The sequence below is a fragment of the Oryx dammah genome, unplaced genomic scaffold (genome assembly GCF_014754425.2).
Source record: "Oryx dammah isolate SB20612 unplaced genomic scaffold, SCBI_Odam_1.1 HiC_scaffold_23, whole genome shotgun sequence".
Lineage (NCBI taxonomy): Eukaryota > Metazoa > Chordata > Mammalia > Artiodactyla > Bovidae > Oryx > Oryx dammah.
This window is the reverse complement of record NW_024070207.1, coordinates 103,872,535-103,897,223: the sequence shown is the minus strand read 5'-3', so window position 1 is coordinate 103,897,223 and position 24,689 is coordinate 103,872,535. Positions and strand designations below refer to the sequence as shown.

Below are 24,689 nucleotides of genomic sequence, written 5' to 3'. Positions count from 1 at the left end.
TGCCCTGATATAAAAGTTTTTAAACTTTATATCCTTATCATTGACATTCCATAGTTTTACTGTGATGTGCCTTAGTTTAGATTTATTTTTATTTATTTTGTTAGGTACTTGGATACAAGTCTGTCTTCAGTTCTGAAACATTCTCAGCAATTATCTCTTCAAATATTGCTTCTCTACCATTGCCTCCATCCTCTTCTGGATTTGCTATTGTCTGGATATTGGAACTTTCCAACCTACGCTCCATGTCTCTTAACTGCCATTTTATATGTTTTTAATCTCTTTGTTTCTCTGTGCTGTATCCCTGGTGAGTTTCTCAATATCTACATTTCAAGATTTTCTCTTTAAAACAAACAAAACAAAAACATTTTAATTGTGAAATGTAAAACATGTAGAGAAAAATACATAAACCATCAATTTACAGCTTAACACGTTATTATTAAAGAAGACCCATGTGGGACTTCCCTGGCAGTCCAGTGATTAAGACTCCACACTTTAACTGCAAGGGGCTTGGGTTTGATCCCTGATGAGGGAACTAAGTTTTCATATGCTGTGCAGCCAGAAAAAAGATATATTAAAGATGAAGACCCATGTAACCTCACCCAGGTCAAAAAACAGAGAACTGCCAGGAACCCACTATGTGCCACTCCCAATCACAGCTTCTTTCCTTTCCCCTAAGGTAACACTGCCTTGGCTTTTATTATAACCACTTTCTTATTTTCTTTATAGTTCTAACACTTAAATGTGCAACTTTGAACACCAGAGTTAGTTTTGCATGTTTTTAATAGTTTATATGTTAATAATACAAAAGAGTGAGACTGAGTAATACAGTATGCAAACTTTGGTCTCTTTCACTCAACATTCACTTTGTGAGATTCACTGCTATTATTTCATTCTTTTTCATTACCATATGTAAATACCACCAGCAGTGTATAAGAACAATAATTTACCTGTTCTCTCTTGTCTGTTCTATGGTTTATCTCAACTACTACCTTTTTTAATGTCACTCAGTACTTTCATTTCTAGAATCTTTAATTGGTTAGTTTTCACCTGATTTTGTTTTATTTCCCTCTTTCTTTTGGTTTGTAATTCATTTTATTTTCGTGGAAATCATACCTTAATTTACCTCTTTGGCTTTTGTTTCTTTTTTTCTTTTTTGGCCGTGCTACACAGCATGCGGGATCTTAGTTTCCCAACCAGGAATTGAACCTGTACCCCTGCAGTGGAAGCTCAGAGTCCTAACCTGGACCACAAAGGAAGTCTCCTAATTCACTCCTTTGAATACATTTAGCACATACTTATTTTAAAGACTAACTTCTCAGACTGGAATGAATTCTGTTCCAACTGTCAAGTTTTGTTGACTGATGTCATTTCTTCCTCTTCCATACATTTTTACTAGAAGTGATGCTTCTAAGCTAGCATATGATGTGCAGTAATATCTAATTTACTAAAAAGTCTGTATATTTTAATTTAATAAAATTTTAATAGAAGTGTAATTAATTTACACTTAGCTTAGTTTTAAGTGTACAACATAGTGACTCAGTATTTTTATACATTACAAAATGATCACCACAATATATCTAGTTAGCATCTGTCACCATGCAAAATTATTATAATATATTGACTATATTCCCAGTGCTGTATATTATATCCCTGTGATTGTTTATTTTTTAATTAATTTATTTATTGGCCACACCACTTGTGGGATCTTAGCTTCTCAATCAGGGATCAAACCTATACCCCCTGCACTAGAAGCATGGAGTCTTAACCACTGGACCACCAGGGATGTCTCATGCCTTGTTTATTTTATAACTGGAAGCTTGTACCTCTTAATCTCCCTCATCTCTTTCACTCATCCTCCTACCCTCTTCCCCTCTGGCAGACAACATTTTGTTCTCTGTTTCTGTGAGCCTATTTCTATTTTGTTTGTTCATTTGTTTTATTTTCTGGATTCCACATACAAGTGATACCATGCTATATTTTCTTTCCCTGACTTATTTCACTTAGCAAGTACCCTCTAGGTCCACCCATATTTTCACAGATCACAAGATGTCACCCCTTTTTTATGGCTGAGTAGTATTCCATTATATATTATAAAATTATCCATTTTATTCATCTGTCGAGAGATATGCAGGTTGCTTTCACATCTTGGCTATTGTAAATAATGCTGCAATGAACGTGCTGGTGCATATATCTTTTCTGACTAGTGTTTTTGTTTTCTTTGAAAAATTACTCAGAAGTGGACACCAGGGCTCAAGGGTTCCCTTTTTCCCATATCCTCCCCAATACTTGTTATTTCTTGTCTTATTGATAATAGCCATTATGGCAGGTGAGGAGATTGCATTGTGATTTTGATTTTCATTTCCCTGATGGTTCGTGATGTTGAGCACCTTTCCATGGGGCTATTTACTATCTATATGTCTTCTTTGGAAAAATGTCTATTTAGGTCCTCTGTCAATGTTTTAATCAGATAGTTTTTGACATTGAGTTATATGAGTTCTTTGTATATTTTGTATACTAACCCCATTTGCAAATATTCTCTCCCATTCAGTGGGCTGCCTTTTCATTTTGTTGATAGCTTCCTTCACTGTGCAAAAGCTTTTTAGTTTATTTTTGCTTTTGTTTCCCTTACCTGAGGAGACAGTACAAAAAGAATATTGCTGAGGTCAAAGAGCATACAGCCTGTGTTTTCTTCTAGAAGTTTTATACTTTCAGATCTTGCATTTAAATTTTAAGTCTGTTTGGAGTTTATTTTCATATGTGGTGTGAGAAAGTAGTCTGGTTTGATTCTTTTGCATGTAGGTGTTCTGTTTTCTGAACACTATGTCTGATGTTTTAATACTGAATTTCTTCATGTATTTTGAAATTCTCCCTTCTGGTCTCATTTTCCATTAAGCCAATAGCCTGAGTCAGCAGGTAGACAACTGCTTGTTTTCCAACACCCCTACACAAGCAGGAGAGCACCACCGAGCCCCTGGCTTCAAGCACTGACACTCTTCCTGGTCTTACATGAAGCACTCTGAATTCTTTGCCTCTGCAGGAGTCAGTTCCAGCCCCTCCTGCTGCCTGACACATACAGAACAATGAACCAGAATCCTTCATGCCTGTGGCCTCAAACCCTACTTGGCTGTGCATTTCTGTTTCTGTCCACATTGATGCTATTTTCTTCTTGAGTTATCATGTGTTGTTTTGTTTTTCTCTTTTTATATTTTGCCTGTTATCCTCTGTTATGGACAGTGCAAACTCAACCATCTCTGTTGATAGGGATTTTATCACTAAGAATGTTAACATCTCTGGGTCCCTATTTCATTGTTAGTAAAAAGGAAGTGGGACACATGATCCTTCAGTTGTTTTGAGACTTTAAACTCATATTAAACTGCTTAAATTTGTCCCACTGTTGCTAGTTGGAAATTTTCCTTAGTGGTGGAAGATACTGAAACAAAATTGAGCAAGAATTAATTACCAAAATAGAGTGAGTAGTTCTGCCTTCCCTCTGCCATCTGTGTGCCATCTTCCCCAAGCTGTGCTTCTCCCTTCCTCGTTCATCTTCTTTTTCTAAATGTTATTTCCCAAAACAAAATGCTTTTGGGGAGCTTTGATCTGATTATGAACTTGAGCATACTATGGGTTTGAGACTTCCATGTTCTGTATTTTGTCACTAGGATATAAGTTCCCTGCAGTCAGAAGACTTACCTGTCTTGTTCACCACTCTATCCCAGAGTCTGGCATATAGTAGACACTCAATAGGTATTGTTTATATACCAAATCCTATATTATGCCATTTTTGCCTATTTAAACATGAGCTCCAAAGAGGATTCCTTATAACACCCCCATTGTCTTTTTTTAAAATTTATTAAGGATAATTGCTTTACCGAATTTTGTTGTTTTCTGTCACACCTCAACATGAATCAGCCATAGGTGTACATATGTCCCCTCCCTCTTGAACCACCCTCCCATCTCCTTCCCCTTCCCACCCCTCTAGGTTGACACAGAGCCCCTGTTTGAGTTCCATGAGACATACAGCAAATTCCCATTGGCTATCTATTTTACATATGGTAATATAACTTTCCATGTTACTCTCTCCATACATCTCACCCTCTCCTCCCCTCTCCCCATGTCCATAAGTCTGTTCTCTATGTCTGTCTCTCCATTACTGCCTTGCAAATAAATGCTTCAAGACCATCTTTTTAGATTCCATGTGTATATGTGTTAGTATATGATATTTATCTTTCTCTTTCTGACTTACTTCATTCTGTATAATAGGCTCTAGGTTCATCCACCTCATTAGAACTGACTCAAATGTGTTCCTTTTTATGGCTAAGTAATATTCCATTGTGTATATGTACCATAACTTCTTTATCCATTCATCTGTCAATGGATATCTAAGTTGCTTCCATGTTCTAGCTATTGTAAATAGTGCTGCAATGAACAATGGGATATGTGTGTCTTTTTCAGTTTTAGTTTACTCAGGACGTATGCCTAGGAGTGGGATTGCTGGGTCATATGATGGTTTTATTCCTAGTTTTTAAAGAAATCTCCATACCATCTTCCATAGGGGCTAATACCCCCCACCCCTTGTTTTCTTTAAATGTCCTTTTTCTCATCTCTTTGATGTGATTTGTGATTTTGGTGTCAAATTTTTCTTTTTTGGAGTTTTTCATCTCTCTTGAGCCAGATATTCATTTTAGGTATAAGCCTTATTTATTAGTTAACTGTTGCTGCATAACAATACTACCACTGATGCAAGTGGCTTAAAACCATTCCCATTTATTATCTTACAGTTTTCATGGATCAGGATTCCGTGCAAAGCTTAGCTGGATCTTCTACTCAGGGTCTTACTGGGCTGCAGTCAAGATTTAAACTGAGATTGCACAAGGTGTAGACTGAGGTTGCAGTCTCATTTGAGACTCCATCTGTTTCTAGGTTCACTCAGGTTATTGACCAAATTTAGTTCCTTGTGGTTGTAGAACTGGAGGTTTCAGTTTCTTACCAGCAGTCAGCAAGAGGCTGCCCTCAGCTCCTAGAGGCCACCTGCAGTTCCTTCCTATGTGAGGACTTAACACCAGCAAGGCGGGGAGAGAGTCCAGAAAACAGGTGTGATAATCTTATGCAACGTAATCACATACATATTGCCACATACATCCTGTCACCTTTGACAGGCCCTGTTGGTTAAAAGCAAGTCATAGATCCCACCTTACTTAAAGGGAAAGGATCATGGGAGAGCATGAATAGCAGGAGTTGAGGATCATGGGGGCCTATAAACATTGTTTATGGACTTTTCTAATGTACTTTCTTAGAAAGCATACTTTCTTTATATATATATATATATAAATGTATTTATTTTAATTGGAGGCTAATTACTTTACGATATTGTATTGGCTTTGCCATACATCAACATGAATCCCCCATGGGTGTATACTTTCTGACAAATGAGTGCTTTTAATTTTAATTCTCTAACTTGTTACCAAAGTATTAATGATACAGATTACATTTCAAAAATGCTTCCCCAATTCACCTCTCTGCTCCTGTTGTCTTCTCTTTGCAATTAAAAATGCTGTACTTAGATTTTTGCATTTGTAATCATATATAGATTAAGTACAGTATAAATTATATAGTGTTGTGTATTACTGTAGCATACACAAAACTGTTTCCTGTGCCTAATGGTTGATTTTGAGCAATTTAAGGATAACCTAAATTTTACATAATTTTTCTCCACATGTACTGATTTTAACCATAATTGCTTGTAAGACACATCCTACATCCTGAAATAATCTACTTTATAATACTGTTCATGGCAGTGACATTCATCTCAAGGAACTTTTGAGGGAACGTATGTTTGCCTGCTATGACATATCAGAGCTACTTGATTATTTTTAATCTAATCTTCACATAGCCTTTTCCTTAGCTTTTCACTTTCCAGGCTGTTTGTCTAGTTTTTAGTAATTTATTTCTCTTGTCCAGTTATCATTGAACTTCTTCTTTTTACCCCTCATTTCTATTATGTTTTTCTTTGTGCATGCTCAATCACTCAGTTGTATCTGACTCTTTGCAACCCAATGAACCTTAGCCTGCTAGGCTTCTCTGTCCATTGGTTTTCCCAGGCAAGAATACTGGAGTGAGTTGCCATTTACTTCTCTAAGGGATCTTCCCGACCCAGGGATTGAACCCATGGCTCCGGCATTTCAGGTGGATTCTTTACCGCTGAGCAACTGGAGAAGCCCTCTCTTTTCTGTTATGTTTTTGTTTTTCTTAGAAAACCTCAGTTAGGCTTCTGTGTAGCTTTCCCAGTGGATCGTGACTTAGAAAAGGGTTGATTCATATTTGTAGTTGATGAGCTGAAGTATTGAATCTTTATATTTATGATATAATTGACAGTAACTTATTTGATCACAAGTAGACAGTCACCTTCTATCTATCATTTTAGGTTTCCATTCCTGTACTCTTTTCCCTGCCCATCTTCAAAGCATTATACCACCTTCCAATGTATCTCCTGCCTTTGGATTCAGAAGACTATATCTTTTGTGAATTTGGAGGTTTCTCTTATTTTTATTAATTTGTAAAGAGCTATACCAAGTATTATGTCATGATACCAAAATTATATACTTATTTCAGATAAGTGTTTTTCATATTAAACCTACTTCTTTGTTCAACAATAGAACACTCCTGTATACTCCTGATGACCAAATTTAAAATAATTTTCTTCTGGAAGCTTGACAGTGGCTTTAAATAATGTCCTCAATAATGTTCTCAATCAGTTATCTTTAATGAAAATCTTGATTTTCCTTTTATTACAACCACATTGCTTCCTCTGAAAATGAGCATGTAACATATTGCCCTCATCAGTGGCGAGGAGGTACACCAACATTTGATTTCTCAAAATATGAAGTTCCACTAGCTGATAGCCATAAGACCACTCCACTAGACTTCCAGCTCAATGGCTTTTTAAAATTTGTTGTTTACTTACCTAAAACCATTGGAAACATACACATTTCTTGGTTAGGTGCCATGTAGGACCAGTGTCTTTTTGAGTGTATAAGGAGAAAGAACATCTGTTTTTCCATGTAGATCTAGAACTGTGCTGTCCAGTATGGTAGCCACTAGCCACACCTGACTATTGAACACTTGAAATGTGGCTAGTCCAAATTGAAATGTGCTGTAAGTGGAACATATATGCCTGATTTCAAAGACTTAGTGAATTATATATATATATATATATAAATATATATATATATAAACATATCTCAATGTGCAATGATAATATTTTTAATATATTGAGTTAAACAAAATATATTACAATTAATCTAACCTTTTTAACTATGGTAACTAAAAAAGTTAAATTATATCTGTAACTCACATTATATTTCTGTTAACAGCACTGGTCTAGAGAATCTTATGTGTTTTCTAGTCTTTGGCAACTAGTATATGTGAATTGTTTGCTTCCAAAGGATGTTTCAGAGTTGAATTATCTCCAAAAGCAAAAAATGTACTTAGTTCTCCTTAATAGTCCTACTCTCTACCTAAGTATATAATATATCAAAGTTAGGAAATGTATTCTTTGAGGAGAGGCATTGGGTTAGGGTCCCTTGTCAGGTGTTTGCTAAATTGTCGTTGTCCCACTTTTAAAATCTGGTTTTATCTTCACAGAGATGTCGAATCAGTTCCTCAAATAATTTTTATAGCTGAAAATTCACTGTATAAAAAGAGCGACTGGTGTTGTGCCAGCTTTTCAGTAGAATATAGTGACTTGTTCTAATAGTAGCCATGAATGGTAGAATGTATTAATAGCAACATGTTCAGCATCTAGTTTGTTTACATCCTGAAAACTGATGGCAAGAAGGGATAACCATTTACAATTCTATTTACTGGGGGTAGAGAGGCAAGCAACATATAAAAAACATTCTGTTTCCTATACTTAACTATATTACCTGATGTTTTGGTTTGGGGCAACTCTATCAAGTAATTTACATTAATAATCTATATGGGAAAAAAACCACGGAAGATGAACAAATGTGTATGAATGAAACATCAGAACCAAAAAACCTTTTTTGGAACTCCTAATGGTTTGTGCTAATACTTCTTTTGGCCTCAGAATCTTTTTTTTTTTTAATAAACAGCTTTATGGAGATGTCCTTCCCATATCACACAATTCACTCTTTTAAAGTGTATGATTCAGTGGTTTTTAGTATGTTCACAGAGTTTTGCAGTCATCACCACAGTCTAAATTGAGAACATTTTTATTCCCCCAAAGACTAACTCTATCACCTCAACCCTAAGCAAGCACTAATCAACTCTTTGTGCCTATGGATGTGTGTATTGTGGACATTTCCTATAAATTGAGTTATACAATATATGATCTTTCATTTAGCATAATGTTTTCAACATTCACCCATGTTGTAGCAGAATTTCATGTTTTTTCATGGTCAAATAATTTTCCAGTGTGAAGGTTTACTATATTTATCCATACATCGGTCAATGGAATTTGGCTGATATGTTTTTTTTACACTTAACTAGTGAAACTAATATTTACATTCATTAATAACTTTCCTGTATATTCCTGTATACTTCCTGTATTAAGCCTCCTTGTAATTTCTTTAGGTAACTATTATTATAGTCATTACCCTTATATAGGCGAATAAATAGAGTCTTGGAAAGCCCAACTAATTTACCTAAAATTACGTATCTATTAAAAAATAGAATTCAGCCTTAAACCCGGTTCATCTGACTACAAATTGTATGTTTTCTTCCTTATTGCCACAGCCATACATTTCCCCTCCACTCCATCCCTTGGTGATTTTGTTGTAAAAATAATTATTTTTTAAATTAATTTTTATTGGAGTATAATTGCTTTACAATGGTGTGTTAGTTTCTGCTGTATAGCAAAGTGAATCAGTTATACGTATAGCCACTCTTTTAAAAATGTCCTTCTCATTTAGGTCACCACAGAGCATTGAGTAGAGTTCCCTGTGCTATACAGTTAGGTCCTCATTAGTTATCTAAGAATAATTACTTTGCAATTAGCCTTCTTTGCTGACTATTTTTGTGTGTGGTTGCTAGATTTAATATACTGTTTAATTTGGGAAATGGGCTTAAAAAACTTTCAGGGTTCAGTTCAGTTCAATTCAGTCACTCAGTCGTGTCCGACTTTTTGCGACCCCATGAATCGCAGCACGCCAGGCCTCCCTGTCCATTACCAACTCCCAGAGTTCTCTCAGACTCACATCCATTGAGTCGGTGATGCCATCCAGCCATCTCATCCTCGGTCGTCCCCTTCTCCTCCTGCCCCCAATCCCTCCCAGCATCAGAGTCTTTCCCAATGAGTCAACTCTTCGCATAACATTTCCCAATAACTTTGTGGCTACGATGGGAATGTATTCTGGGTGATAATATACCTTTGTCATTTAGCAACAGAACAATTGTACAAGAAACAGATTGCTCACCACAGTGATGTCCATCTATGGGAACAGGTCCAAGGTCTACTGGAGGGCTCGCTTCTCTGCCTCGTGAAAAATTTCTACAATGACTTAGATAAAACCATGTTTATATTGAAAGGCCTGGTTTATGACGTTTGTAGAAGTCCCAAAGTTGAAATTTTTGAATCGTATCCATCTGGTAGAATCATACACAGAGAATATGCTCAATAAGAGCTTTATATACTGATAACATATTTAATATATTCTCTCTTGGATTCCTTATTTCCCATAGGGTTCAGTAGCTATAGCTGGTGCTGTTATTCGCTGGCTTAGAGATAATCTTGGAATTATAAAAAGCTCCGAGGAAATTGGTGAGTATGTTCTAACAAAGGGCTGGAATCTAAATAATGAAAATTGTAAATATTTTACCCTTGCAGTCTGTTAATGCTTTGCCCTGTATTTGACATTAAAGTATATGGATCCCTATTATGAGTTTGATTTATATATAAAAGACTCTTTGTGAAGATTTATAAAACAACAAATTGACATAATTAGGGGTGCTTATTCATAAATAGGCACGGTAGGGCATAAAAAGTACCCAAGTGTAAAATTGAACACCGAAGATTGCCAGAATCTGCAGTTAAATTTATCTGATAAGAAAGAGCTTTAACTCTTATTAGCATGAGAATTAAAACTCCAGTACCTGTAATTTAAGTATTACTATGGCTATTTTCAAACGATAGGTAATTATTTTGAACTCCCTACCTACTCTCCTCCTGCTTGTTTCATTTCACCTGAAGGTGAGACAATCAGGGACACATTTCTGATTAGGAATGTAGTGAAGGCCACTTCTTCATCTGCTAGTCAGCAACCTTAAAAATAGTGGAAATGGGGACTTCCCTGATGGTCCAGTAGTTAAGAATCCGCCTGCCAATGCAGGGGACACAGGATCAATCCTTGGTCCAGGAACTAAGATCCCACATGGCGTGGGGCATCTAAGCCCCTACACCACTCCTACTGAGGCCACATGCCCTAGAGTTTGTGCTCCACAAAAACGAAGCCACTGCGATGAGAAACCTGTGCCCCATGTCTAGAGAGCAGCTCCCATTCATTGCAACTAGAGAAAGCCTGTGCACAGCAACAAAGACCCAGCACATCTGAGAATAAATTAAATATTTTTTTAAAAAAAATAGTGGAAATGAGCTACAATACCTTAACAAAACTAATCCAATTCCTTTCATTCTTGGATTGGGTTATATTTTGTGGAGAAATTTGCTTTTGTTGCTCCTGGTATTCTGCTACAATTAGCAACATTTTGCTGTACTACATATTAGGAAACCAAAAGTCCTGTCCTAATTTTTTAAACATGTGTGCTTGTTTTTGAAAAGAAGTAGTATATATTGGAATGATTTTTTGTGTGTTTTTTTTGTTTGTTTGTTTGTTTTCAACATTAGAAAAACTTGCTAAAGAAGTAGGTACTTCTTATGGCTGCTATTTCGTCCCAGCATTTTCGGGGCTGTATGCACCTTATTGGGAGCCCAGTGCAAGAGGGTAAGAATTGAAAATAAGGTATGCTTTTGTCAGTCTTGACTTATTTACTATATTAGCTAAGAACTTATTGGTTAATAGTTTTCTATTTTCAAATGATTTTGAAGTATGGAGGAAACCTTTTATACTTGGGAAGTATAAATTTAGAAGTTGGGAATTCCCTGGCTGTCCAGTGGTTAGGATTCCACGCTTCCACTGCAGGAGGCATGGATTCGATCCCTGGTTGAGGAACTAAGATACTGCGCTGCATGCCCCTTGGCATGACATAAAGAAGAACTCCAGGGACTTCCCCGGTGGCTCAGTGGCTGGAACTCTGCCCTCCCTCCCAGTTCAGGGCACCTGGGTTCTAGATCCCACCTGCCACAACTAAGACCTGGTTCAGCCAAATCAATAAATAAATATTAGAAAAAATTCCATGAAGTTATGTCATCTGACAATAAGCCCCAGCTATATTCCTATTCATGTTAGTATTATTATCTTTTATCTTCAAGGCACCTGTAAGTTATATATCAAAAGGCCATCATCTAGATGAGTATTGATTTGGTTTTATATTATTGTCATCTGTTCAGATAGATCATGAACTTTTTCATATGTGGATGCAACATTGTAGACTATAAGGATTTTGCCAGCTACTTAATGTTTGTGTCCAGTTTTGGCTTTTTAATGTCTTTTCCCACCCACACACTTCTATGTACCAAATCCAACCTTTCCATATTTAGAACATTCCCAGTTAATGACTCATTTATTCTGCTCTAATCTTAAAAATCTTTGTGTGTATTTTTAGGATCATCTGTGGGCTCACTCAGTTCACCAATAAATGCCATATTGCTTTTGCTGCATTAGAAGCTGTTTGTTTCCAAACTCGAGAGGTAATCAATATGGGCCTTTTTCCTGTACTTAATCCACCTTTAGTATTCCTATACAAATTATGTATATATATATTTATATATGCCAGAAATTTATGAAAATTTAATAAGCTTGTTCTTGTTGTTCAGTCACTAAGTCGTGTCTGACTCTTTGTGACCCCATGGACTGCAGCATGCCAGGCTTCCCTATCCTTCACTATTTCCAGAGTTTGCTCAAACTCGTGTCCATTGAGTCAGTGATGCCATCCAACCATCTCATCCTCTGCCGCCCCCTTCTGCTCTTGCCTTCAGTCTTCCCAGCATAATCAGAAATTAAGCCTGGGGACTTCCCTAGCAGTCCAGTGATTAAGACTTCATGTTTCCACTGCAGTGGGCATGGGTTCCATCCCAGGTCAGGGAACTAAGATCCTATGGGCTGACAGTAAGGCCAAAAGAAAAAATTTAATTAAGCCTGCCTAAATAGTAATGTAATAAATGCAAGTTTGTTTTCTTTTCCCAGCTGTCATTACTCTCTAAGTTCCTGTTAGCTGCTGGGCACTGGGCATTTTACAGTTGAGGGGATGCTGAGCAACACATATTAGGTAAAGGATTTGAATAGTAGCACAAATGTAGACATCATGGCAGGTGTGCAAAAAAATCAGGGTGCAAAATAGAGTTGTCTGGCTTGCCTGGATATAGAGGTGAGTGCAGAGGAGTGGTAAGAGAAAAGGTTATAAGTGAAGAAGTGAAGTCGCTCAGTCGTGTCCGACCCTTTGCAGCCCCATGGACTGTAGCCTACCAGGCTCCTCCATCCATGGGATTTTCCAGGCAAGAGTACTGGAGTGGGGTGCCATTGCCTTCTCCAGGGGATCTTCCTGACCCAGGGATTGAACCCAGGTCTCCCGCATTGCAGGCAGATGCTTTACCGTCTGAGCCACCAGGGAAGTTGCCCAGAGAAAAGGTTGATGGTAACCAAATCAAGGAGGACCTAGAAGAAATCTCTTTTTTCCTTCTGTGTAGGCTTTGGGGAGCTTTTGTGTGTTTTTAAGTTGAAGATGACTATTTTCTGAGATATTACTGTGTGGTACTTTGATGATGTTCATTGCATTTTTTTTTTTTCAGATTTTGGACGCCATGAACCGCGACTGTGGAATTCCACTCAGCCATTTGCAGGTAGACGGTGGAATGACCAACAACAAAATCCTTATGCAGTTACAAGCAGACATTCTGTATATTCCAGTAGGTCAGTAAGCCCTCATTCCTTCAAACCCGAATAGTCATGTTTTTTTGGAGAACTGATTTTTCAGGCATATGTCACTGCTAAGATAGTGATGTTGTTCGCTCCCCTCAGTGAAGCCATCCATGCCCGAAACAACTGCCCTGGGAGCTGCCATGGCTGCAGGAGCTGCAGAAGGGGTTGGCGTCTGGAGTCTGGAGCCTGAGGACTTGTCAGCTGTCACAATGGAGCGATTTGAACCTCAGATCAACGCTGAGGGTACTTTTATTTATTTTTTTTATTGAAGTAGAGTTGATTTCTAACACAATGTTGTGTTAGTTCCAGCAGTACAGCAAAGTGATTCAATTATATATACTATGTTTTTCAGATTCTTTTCCCTTATAGGTTATTACATAATATTGAGTATAGTTCCCTGTGCTCTACAGTTATCTTTTTCAGTGAGGGTACTCGTAAAGACTGAAGATTGGTGTACTGTGAAAAGGGAGAGAGAGTTTGATGGTTTAGTCACAAATCAAGAAATGAAATAAGATTGCAAATGCGAAGGTAATTTCATATTCAGCTGCTAAACATATTTGGCTTCATATCTGAATGAATGTGAATAAGAGAAATAGTTCCCTATTTTAAAAAAACCAAATTTCTATAATCACTTTTTTACCGTTCACTTCTACTGTCTCTTCATGTATGAGAATAACACTGCCACATTATCAGTTTTATTAATAGTCTGTTTGTGTAACCTTTTCTGACAGTGATAAGGGAGATATATAGACTACTGACCCATTGTGTGTGCATTGTGTCATCTTTAGTGCCAATGACCAGTTTTAGGACAGGATTTACTTGGCTAAGGACCATTCTGGTAACTTTTAAGCACAGCAGGGCTAGCCTGGCAAAAGCAGCAACAATTTAAATCAATGAGCATTAAATATTTGACTCACTGTTGTAACAAACAAAACTAAGCCACAAGCCAGACCAATAGACTGTAGCCCGCCAGGCTCCTCTGTCCGTGAACTATTCCAGGCAAGAATACTGGAGTGGGTTGTCAGTTCTTCCTCCAGGGGATCTTCCAGACCCAGGGATCAAATCCATCTCTTGCATCTCCTGCATTGGCAGGCAGTTTCTTTACCACTGCGCCACCTGGGAAGCCCCAATACCTGTAATTAAGTTTGTGTACAAAAGTCAGGTTTTATATATTCAGTTTGGTTTTAAACCTTTTTAAAAAGCTGTGTATTAAATGGCATCTTAGAGTCCAAAAGACTGTTCTATACATCTCTGTCTCTTTTGCTGTCTCTCATATAAGGTTATGTTGATGTATGGCAAAACCAATACAATATTGTAAAGTAATTAGCCTCCAATTAAAATAAATAAATTTATATTTAAAAAATGGCATCATAGTGGATTTTGTGGTGGTTCAGATGGTAAAGAATCTGCCTGCAATGAGGGACACCTGGGTTTGATCCCTGGGTTGGGAAGATCCCCTGGAGAAGGGAACAGCTACACACTCCAGTATTCTTGCCTGGAGAATTCCGTGGACAGAGGAGCCTGGCAGACTACAGGGCATGGGGTCACAAAGAGTCAGACACAACTGAGCGACTTTCACTTTCCAAGGTCCTCTGCCCTCCCCCAAAGAGAAAGCAGATCAAATAGGATTCTCCTTTCTAATTCATCACCACCTGCTTATGAATGACCTGGTCTTAGCAGATAGCCTGTCTCCGCATCTCCTTTCATTTTGCAGACCAGGCTGAATTTCCCTCCAACTTCCACACAAGCTTCTCTCTGCAGTAACTGGCAGTCTTTGGCAACCATACCCAGATCTGAGTCCTGGTAAAGCTCCATGTCAGTTAAATACAGTGTAACAAGAGTCAGTTTAATAAGCGAAACAATTTATCAAGAATGATGAGTGAATATAAGTACAGTACTTAGAACATCTTAGTAAACTGTCTTTCTTTTTTAAAAAACTTTTTATTTTGTATTGGAGTATAGTAACTAACAGTTGTTATTGATAGTTTCAGGTGTACAGCAAAGTGACTCAGCCATGCATGTGAAAGTGAAAGTCACTCAGTCGTGTCCAACTCTTGCGACCACATGGGCTGTACATGTACAGTCCATGGAATTCTCCAGGCCAGAATACTGGAGTGGGTAGCCGTTCCCTTCTCCAGGGGATCTTCCCAACCCAGGGATCGAACCCAGGTCTCCCACATTGCAGGTGGATTCTTTACCGTCTGAACTACCAGGGAAGTCCAATAATACTGGAGTGGGTGGCCTATCCCTTCTTCAGTGGATCTTCCCAGTCCAGGAATCGAACTGGGGTCTCCTGGTAGACTATTCCATACATATACATGGATCTGTTCTCCCCCAGATTCCCCTCCCATCCAGTCTGCCACATAACATTGAGTAAACTGCCTTTCTTATGTATGGTTTTCCTACCTTCTATTTCTAGAAAGTGAAATTCGTTATTCTACATGGAAGAAAGCTGTGATGAAATCAATGGGTTGGGTTACAACTCAGTCTTCAGAAAGTGGTAAAAATGTTTTTATTGTTATTGCCACTTTGTCCTAGTATGTTAAATAGCTTCTTTAAGTATCTGTTTATACTTAGCAAGGCTGCTCTGAAGAATAGTATTATCATATGCTCATAGTTTCTAACATTTTGAAAACATTTTAAAGTTCTAAACATAAAATGTAAATTATCAGATTGATATATGTGCTTAACTCTGTCCTGCCATACCTTTCCTTATTAGTTTATTTCTGGTACTTCGATTGATAACTTAGTTTTCTAAAAGTAAAAGTATTTCTAGTTTCTTCCTAATGAAAAAAAAATCAACTAAACTTTTTTTATCCTCTTTGTGACTGACTTTGCCTTTTTGGGGGGCTGTCTTCATGACCTGAACCGACCAAAAGCTACATTGATTTCAGAATACATTTCATTACTTCCTAGACTGCTCCCAAGTCCTTAGTGAGTGTATGTTGCAAGAATTCATTGAAATCAGAGGAAGAAAAGTACCAAACATAGTAAATTAGAAATGTCATAATTGGGAAATGCTCTTGGCAGAAATTAGAGAAATTTTGTTTTTAATCACTTAGATGGGAAGGTATCTGCCATAAATAAAATATTTAGTTGTAAACAGCTCTGAGCTGCCTTTAATATTGAAACAGCCTTTAACATACCTTTAATATGGCTTGATATTGTAGTCCTTTGCTAAATACAAGATTTGGAATTTAATGAATGAAACAATGGCCAATAATATTTTGAAGCATATAGTTTAAGAGAGAAGAGTTTATAAATGAAATATAGCCTGCCTTCCAACCCCAAAGTGAGTATAGAACCACTTTTTAAAAAAATTGTTTATTTTTTGGCTGCACCGGTGCTTAGTTGCAGCATGGGAGATCTAGCTCCCTGTCTAGGGGTCAAACCCGGGCTCCCTTCATTAGGAGCCCAGAGTCTTAGCCACTGGATCACCAGGGAAGTCCCAAGAACCACTTTTAATGCATCTAGCTTGTCAGAGAAGCTTCTGGGATCATCCTGTTTCTACTTGAAGCTTTTGTTTATTCTCCTAAATAAGCTTTAAGCTTAATATCCATTGTCTTTAAATCTTTTGTTCTGAGACCCACCTTTCTTTCTAAGATGGTGACAAAGCCTTTCTTGCTAAGACTGTTTGCAGTTTTGAGACCTTTTATAGTTAAACTTCTCAATCACAGGTATTTTTTGTCGCACAGGGCTAGTTGCTTTGAAGGACGCAGCAGCTGTGCACTCTGATTTATTTTCTGGTTGCCCTCAATTAAAAGCTGATGAAAATGAGTTCTGTGCTTTCTTTGACTAGTTGTATTTTTTTTAATGGCACAGAAACGTCCCTGGCAGTCCAGTGGTTGAGACTCCACACTTCCAATGCATGGGGCACAGGTTCATCTCTGGTCAGTGAACAAGATGCCGCATGCTCCCAAAAAATAAATAAATAAAATGTGTTTTATTTATTTTATGGCCAAAAAAATATTAGATGGCCAAATAAATAAATAAACTGGCACAATTCAAGCTGTTCCCCTCCCTCGCCATATCCGCCTCCATGTCAGTGCCACACATACTTCTTCCTTACTTGCAGTTGAGGATATAATTTTAATCGCCAAGTTCCCACAAAGCCAATTGATCATTTTCTGTTTGCTTTACCTTACTGTCGGGGAACTTAAAATGCCAAAAAAGTGGATAAAAGAAAATTACATGTTTTTTTGTTTCTGCCTTCAGAATTGATGATAAAATAATTTGATTTTTTGAGAGCTTTCGATTTTTCAAACTTGGTGTTTGTTTCAGTTAGGCTGCAGTGTATTTAAGGCAAAGTGTGAAAACAATTTGTAGCAGATTTATGAAAAGCACTCATGTACAACATTTTGAGAGTCTCTAAAACTGTATAATAATCCAGATAACAATATTCAATCAATTAGTGAAATGCTGATTGTTCCTCAAGCAATGTAAGCTATGTGATAATAGTACAGATAGAATCCTGTTTTGATGATCTCATAAATCTATTCAAATTGCTACCTGGCCTCTTATCCACTTTAAATAGTTTTAATTTATGGGAAGAATATTATGTTAGCTTAATTTCCAAAGCATATTGCCAATTTTGAAGCATTCATATTTATTTTCTTGTTTGTAGCTATATTTGAATGGACTGTAAAGAATTTTTAACATACATTTAATATGTTTAAAATGTAGGAATGATTGGGGATTTAATATTTTTGGAGAGAGCTTATGATAAATAATGACTTCATGACTTTGTACTCCAAACCCACCAAAATAACATTTTTTTCCAAAAAGTGTTAAATGTTCAAGATACATAATGTTTAAATTCAAGAAAACCTATGTCTGTATCTCTCTAGCTATTCTTCAAAGGAAATGTTTTCAATCAGGTTAGAAAATATCAAAACAATTGTGTTCTCAGACAGTATTTTAAAATATAGATTAATACAGTTTAGTTTTAAAATTATATAGTAGTATTAATTTTTAGGTTCATTTTGTTATACCAACTGTGTGTAAAAAAGAAAATGAAACCAATAGGGTTTGAAATTTATTTTCAAACTAATGAATTGGACTAATATAACTCTTCTCTGATAGCCAAAGGATCTATAATTTTAATCTGGATGAGGAATGGGATTGCTCCTTTAGTATCTTTTGGGGAAGAACCAAGAAAGCTAAAATCAGCAGCCTCCCAAAAAGAAAGTTCTCCTTCAGCTTTCTTTGGCTTTGCCAGTGGAAGGTTTATGTTGGTCTATATGCTCTATGTTCTTGCTATTTGTGGCATGCTATCTGTATTGTTTGTTAACTGTCATAAGCCCTCAATTTTGATTCTGGTTTTGATTTAAAGTAATAACTCTTTGCTAGCTTTTATGAATATACTATTTTTATAACTTTTTTTTGCTATCATGTGATTCTTAACACAAATATTGTAATTATGTGTCTCTCTTTTGGTTTGCTTGACTGGAATTCCCTCCTACTCGGATGACAACAGGTGACCCTAGTATCTTCTGTAGTCTACCCTTGGGCTTTTTTATAGTGAGTAGCGTGGTAATGTTAATCGGAGCAAGGTACCTCTCAGGTCAGTTCCTCTTTAAATTAGACAATTATATGAGTTAGCATTAATGTCTTTGTGTATAAATGAACAGAAAGTTTTCAGTATTTTTCCTTCTTCCTGCTCTTAGGAACCTGGAAAATCTATTAAAGGTCTAGTTAATAGACTATTTAATTCAGAATTAAGGACTGTGACTCTGCTTTTATTCTCTTTGATTTTTAGTAGATGATTTTCTTTGAGGGGCTACATTCTGCTGACAAGTGCAGCAGTAAGCACAAGTACTACTGTTCATGCTTAAATGAAAGGATGTTCAGAGTGGTAGATGAAATGTATAGTATTTGAAATCAATTGAACTGTCTTTCAAATGTACCTAAGTTGTTTTTCATACTTATGAAAATCTGCTACTAGAAGTCTTAATATTTCAATCCTGGTAAGACTCTTGGCCAGAGTATGTTAGCAGAGTTTCTGTAAAACTCTAAACCTGGGGAAAAGTTATCGTCACTTTAGAGAATACATTGGTGAACTGAAATTTTTAAAAAATTATTGCTGAAATAAATTGGTGAAATTCAAACTGAATTATTATTTTTGCATATTCTGAATATTCTTATAATGCACAGTACATTATAAAACTCACTGTGTAACCAGCATTAATTTAAATATAATAATCATTTTTGGAAGTTGTTCCTAATGATAGTTCAGTTTTTCTTCAAATTAGTGGCCTAAATGGAAATGACGTATTTCATATGTTGCCAAGAAAGTGAAACACTTAAAAAATCTTCTTAATTAGGGAGTTGAATTATTTCTCTTAATTAATTACAAGATGACCTGGGTTTAAAATGTAAAAATTTTTTATTGATATGGGAGAACATCTGTTTTTAGAAGTCTGACAAGCATTAATCAGATTGGCATCATCACTAAAGCACTATATATAAATATGGAATGAAAAGTTATTTACATTAGCAGAAAGGGAATAAAAATTATCTACATTAACAGAACATTAAATTATCTTTTAAATCATGATAAAATTTCAGTTATGTGCATGAGAATTTAAAATTAGATTTACCATTTTCTGTATTCTTCATGTTTATAATAAATTTGTTCAAATATTTTTCTTCCATAATAACCATTCCTTATGTTGGTATTAGTGCTTTACGCACTACAAAAGGCTTCTGTATACATAAATCTGTACAGAATTAGCAGATGCTTATTTTCTTTCTGCTTCTCAGGAATGTTTGGTGGAAGAGTCTGAGTATTCCCCAGAAGAACTGTAATTTAAATTTTTAAAAATTCTGTTTTAGGAAAAGTTCTATTTTTTTTCTTTATCCTGAGGTTTTTTGGTTTTTGTTTTTTTGTTTGTTTGTTTTTGGCTGCATTATGTTGGTCTGGAAAAGGAAACAAAATAGCATTGCAGCTGAATGTTTTCATTGATATTTTCTTCCCTTCTGTTTCCCTTTGATACCAGTACAGAATGAAAAAGCTTGGTCTTGGATAAAATAGGATATATAACATATCTCTAAGCTGAAGGATACAGTAAATGTCCAAATTCCTAGACTTCCAAAATAGATATGATTGCCATCTTTAGGATCTCTCTTGGTAACATATGCTGAGATTTGAGAAAAATTGGAGTGACTTGTCTTGGTAAACAGTTAGCAGTAGTGTTCCTTTGCTAATTTTGAAATTGGCCCAGTTGTATTTGTTGCATTTTACCTGTGAAGCAATATTTAGGAACCATATGGAATTTCTAGCTCAATAATGATTGAATCATCTTCATTGCTTTAACTCCTAAAATGCATGTATATTATTATTGATGTATATGATTTTTGTCCCATTTTAGGTATGCCGTAAATAATACCAGCTCATGGATTCCAAAGATGCAAGCTCTTTACCTATGGAGAGAATCCAGTGATTCTGTCTCTTAATGTGATGACACTATTCATAGACTGATTTTATTTATAAGCCACTTGCTGCATGATCCTCCAAGTAGACCTGTGGCTTGAAATAAAGAAAATGCAGCAGAAAGAATGCTATAGAAACATTTGGTGTGTTTTTTAACAGCCCTAGTTAAGATTGGACCAGCCACCTTTGGGGCTGACCCCCTCCTTTGCAATCATTTCCTGCCTCATTCCCTGTAAGATCTAGGAAGAATTCAGATCCTGTTCATTGGAATTTTTTATCACATATATTCAAACTCTGATGGGCCAGGATTTAATTCCTGCACTACACACACTTCATTAAGGGGCTATTACTAATCGGCTAAAAATCAGTGATTTTTTGTTTGCTTCTTTTTAACGGACTCCCCTACCCAAAGTCCTCTTTTCTGCTTATTAGGGAGACCACAACATCTTCACTAAATGCTTAAATGGAAGCCTCTACTAAATTCTTAATATAGAAATTTAGTACTCTCATTCCTTAGGCATTTTTCTAAAAAGTATTTGCCAAAACTGAAAATTCTTCATGTATTTTACATGGTCTCACTAATTATACTGAATTGCTGCTATCTGGATCTTATAGGGAAGGACACTTTCCTTTTTTTTTCGTTCATCTCTCTTTTTTATATTTTTTACATTGTGTATAACATACATGCCTCTATATTTTGTATAATGAGGGTAGCCCATTTATAAATTAAGAGTACATGTTCTCACTAATTACACTGAGTTTCTGTCAGGATCTTATAGGGAAGAACACTTCCTTTTCTTTTCATCTCTCCTTTTTATATTTCTTACTTTGTATGTGTAACATACATGCGTTTATATTTTATATACTGAGGGTAGCCCATTTATAAATTAAGAACACGTTGTATTCAGTAGATTCTAATGGGGCTGGTCTTAAGTGGACCACTATGTGTATAAATATTTTGGGAAAAACAGCTGTATACATTTTTGGGCAACGGTTATACATATTATTTACCAGGAGAGGCTTTCTTGAAGAGCCAACATTTAAAATTTAAGTATATGTTCTATGTGAATAAAAGAAAATGTACTTTATTGTGACTATAATTTCTTATATCATACTTTTATATGCTAAAAATAACCTGTGGAATAGTATAGCATATATTGTTTTCAAATACAAGCACTGAGTCCATATAAAGTTTGCTTTTCCTTTGACATATATTTAGATCTATTTAGGATCCTTTTGAGGGGATATCAAAAAAAGTTTACAAACTTAAGTAGAAAAAAAAAAAGCCAAGAATCTCTTTCCATCTAAGTGTGTTATAAATTGCTGATAGGCAATTAAAATTTCTATTTGAGATGACAAGTAGTTATCTCTGCTTATGGACATATTATTAATACAACAGAAAAATGGTTTAACTGATAGAAAAAGCTTCCAGTAAACCCAAGAATTTCCTTCTCGCTGCACCCACAACCAAGAAATTCTCAAAAAATTTAATGTGAGGCATTATAACAACTTACCTAATCTAGCTTCTCAATGTCAATTTTAAAATAATCTTAAGATTATTTTTTTTTACTACAAACAAGAAAATACTGCCTCCTAATTATTTTCTTCAGTAATGAAAATGGAAAAATATTTATATATATTAATATAAAAGGTTTTGTTTTGTTTGGAATGAATGGTAGCTTGCATTTTCAGGTCTAATTATGCTGTTTGTAAATTATTGAATTTTTATTGGTGCAGCTGCCATTTTAGTGACATAAATGTTACAGAAAGGTACTATGAAATTATTACTTTGTGGCAAGGACACTTTTAAACATCATTTGTTTCTACAAAGGTAGTTTGAGTTAATGTAAATAACTGAAAAGCATTGTTCCAATAATTTTAAGATTACATTAATTTTCTATAAATTGTGTTATTTATAAATGTTTGAAATGATACACGTTGATATTTAATGATAAATTTACTTAAAATAAATTGACCCTCAGTCTTACTTGCATTTCTCATTTCCAGACTAGAACTTAGATCAAAGTTAATTGAGAAAGATGGTTCAGGAAACATTCAGCTCAGCTGTTAGCCCTTGATAAGGCACACACTGAAGAATTAACCAACAGCTGAAGAAGCAGTTTCTGGGATGATGAGCACCTTACTTGTTCTGTCAAAAAAGACTACATTGTCCCATCTCAGCATCCAGGAAATGCCCTGGTGAGGTCAGCAGCTGCTCTCAGTAGGGCTTGCAGTCATGGCTAACCATGACTTACTGGTTCCACTCTATGCTTCACTTCCTCTCTACCTGGGTGAGTTGGTGGAGTCAAGTACACCATTATTCTCTGAACTCAATCACCAACACCTCAATCTTTTGTTCTTCAGGTAATCAGTAACATAAATGATGCATTTTTGCTTCTGTAATAATATCTTAGAATTTTTTTTTTAGTGTGTTTCTTTTAAAATGCCTAAGTCTCAGTTCTTTGGCTTATAGGTATTTTGTATACTGTGGGAATGAAGAATGATTGCAATTTAGGAGAAACCATGAGACAAAAGATGTCATAGCACAGAAACTATAACAGCAATGGTAGTCAAGTAGGTAGGTTTTACCTCATAGTGTCTAATAAAGAGAAGTGCAAAAATTACTATTTTTGTAGCTTTAATAAGGTATAATTGATATATAGAAAACTGTACATATTTAGTGTATCTACTTTGATGAGCTTGGACTTAATGCATACACCCATGATCCCATCACCAAAATCAAGGTTATAAACATACCAATCACCTCCAAAAATTTCCTTGTGTCCCTTTGCTTTGTGTTTGTATGTTTAAGAATGCTTAACATGAAATCTACCCTCTTAAATTTTTAAAGGCACAATAGCATATTGTTAACTATGGCACTAAAAGTTGTACAGCAGTCTCTAGGACTTAATCATCTTGTGTAACTAACTTCGTACCCATTGAACAATTCCCCATTTCCCCTCTCACCCCACCCCCTGCTAACCACCAATATCCTATTTCTGTTTGACTTTTTAAGATTCCACACATAAAGTAAGATTACACAATATTTCTTTTTGTGTCCAGTTTATTTCACTTAGCATAAGGTGTTACAGGTACATTGATGTTGCAAACAGTAGAATTTCCTTCTTTTTAAGGCTGATCAAGATTCCATTGTATGTATATACCACATTTTCTTTATCCATTCATCTGTCAATGGACATTTGGGTTCTATCTATATCTTGGCTCTCGTGAATAATGCTGCAGTGAACCTGGGAGTGTAGATATCCTGATTTCGATTCTTTGGGATATATACTCAAAAGTAGAATTGCTAGATCATATGGTAGTTCTATTTTTGATTTTTTGAAGAATCGTTCATACTGTTTTCTATAGTGGCTGTGCCATTTTACATTCCCACCAACAGTGTAAAAGTGTTCCAAGAATTAGTTTTTAACTTGAACTTTGTAATAGCTTGTTTTAACTGTACTTTTTAAATAAGGAAGTTTACTTGATCTGTTCTTGCAACCTAACAATTCATCAGGTCACATAATAGGCATTACTGGAAAACTGAGTGAGTTTCAAAACCAACTTGATTGCTACTTGATCTATATTTTATAGGTACATATCTTAGCTCTGGTCTTACGTTAAAGGATAAAATGTGTTAAGTATCACAGACAAAGAACTCTCACCAGTGTTTCTAAAGATTTCCCTGTCATCAGATTTAGTGAAAATGACCTATTAACTTAAATTTGGGGACTATAAAGATAAATATTCTGAGAAGCAGAAGATAGGTTAAAAACAAGTTGCTCATGTTAATCGGCTATACCCCAATATGAAATAAGGTTTTTTACAAAGTTTTAAAAAACTAGTTGCTCAATTAATTTTAATTAATTTTTGGCCATGCCACATTGCAGTGCAGGATGTTAGTTCCCTAAGCAGGGATTGAAATCTCGCCCCTTGCAGCAGAAGCTTAGAATCTTAACCACTGTACCACTAGGGAAGCCCCTGCAAATCTAAATTTTTGAGCTTAAATTCAGAGGCCACTGTACATGAATGTTCATGACAGGGTTATTCATAATAGAGCAAGAGAAAACAACTGTCTTATCAATTGATGAATGGTAAATGAAAGATGAGCTATCCATACAAGGGAATATTATTCACATGTAAAAATGATAAGGTACCACACACATACTGCAACATAAATGAATCTTGAAAACTGCACAGAGTGA

General features: G+C 35.8%; 1 protein-coding gene across 5 annotated transcripts in view; it reads left to right on the top strand.

The window, feature by feature from the left end:
- Window positions 1-23,530, top strand: part of GK (glycerol kinase) — a 77,564-nt gene extending 54,034 nt beyond the window's left edge. For 4 of the 5 annotated variants that reach the window (XM_040266354.1, XM_040266352.1, XM_040266351.1 and 1 more), the window contains 8 exons: window positions 9,700-9,778; window positions 10,862-10,958; window positions 11,740-11,824; window positions 12,923-13,043; window positions 13,152-13,295; window positions 15,472-15,552; window positions 18,529-18,615; window positions 20,423-23,530. In XM_040266354.1, coding sequence (XP_040122288.1) covers window positions 9,700-9,778; window positions 10,862-10,958; window positions 11,740-11,824; window positions 12,923-13,043; window positions 13,152-13,295; window positions 15,472-15,552; window positions 18,529-18,615; window positions 20,423-20,433 — 705 coding nt within the window. In that variant the 3' untranslated portion in view covers window positions 20,434-23,530. The remainder of the gene's footprint in view (window positions 1-9,699; window positions 9,779-10,861; window positions 10,959-11,739; window positions 11,825-12,922; window positions 13,044-13,151; window positions 13,296-15,471; window positions 15,553-18,528; window positions 18,616-20,422) is intronic. The other variant, XM_040266353.1, reaches the window with a different exon arrangement.
- The last annotated feature ends 1,159 nt before the right edge of the window (window positions 23,531-24,689 follow it).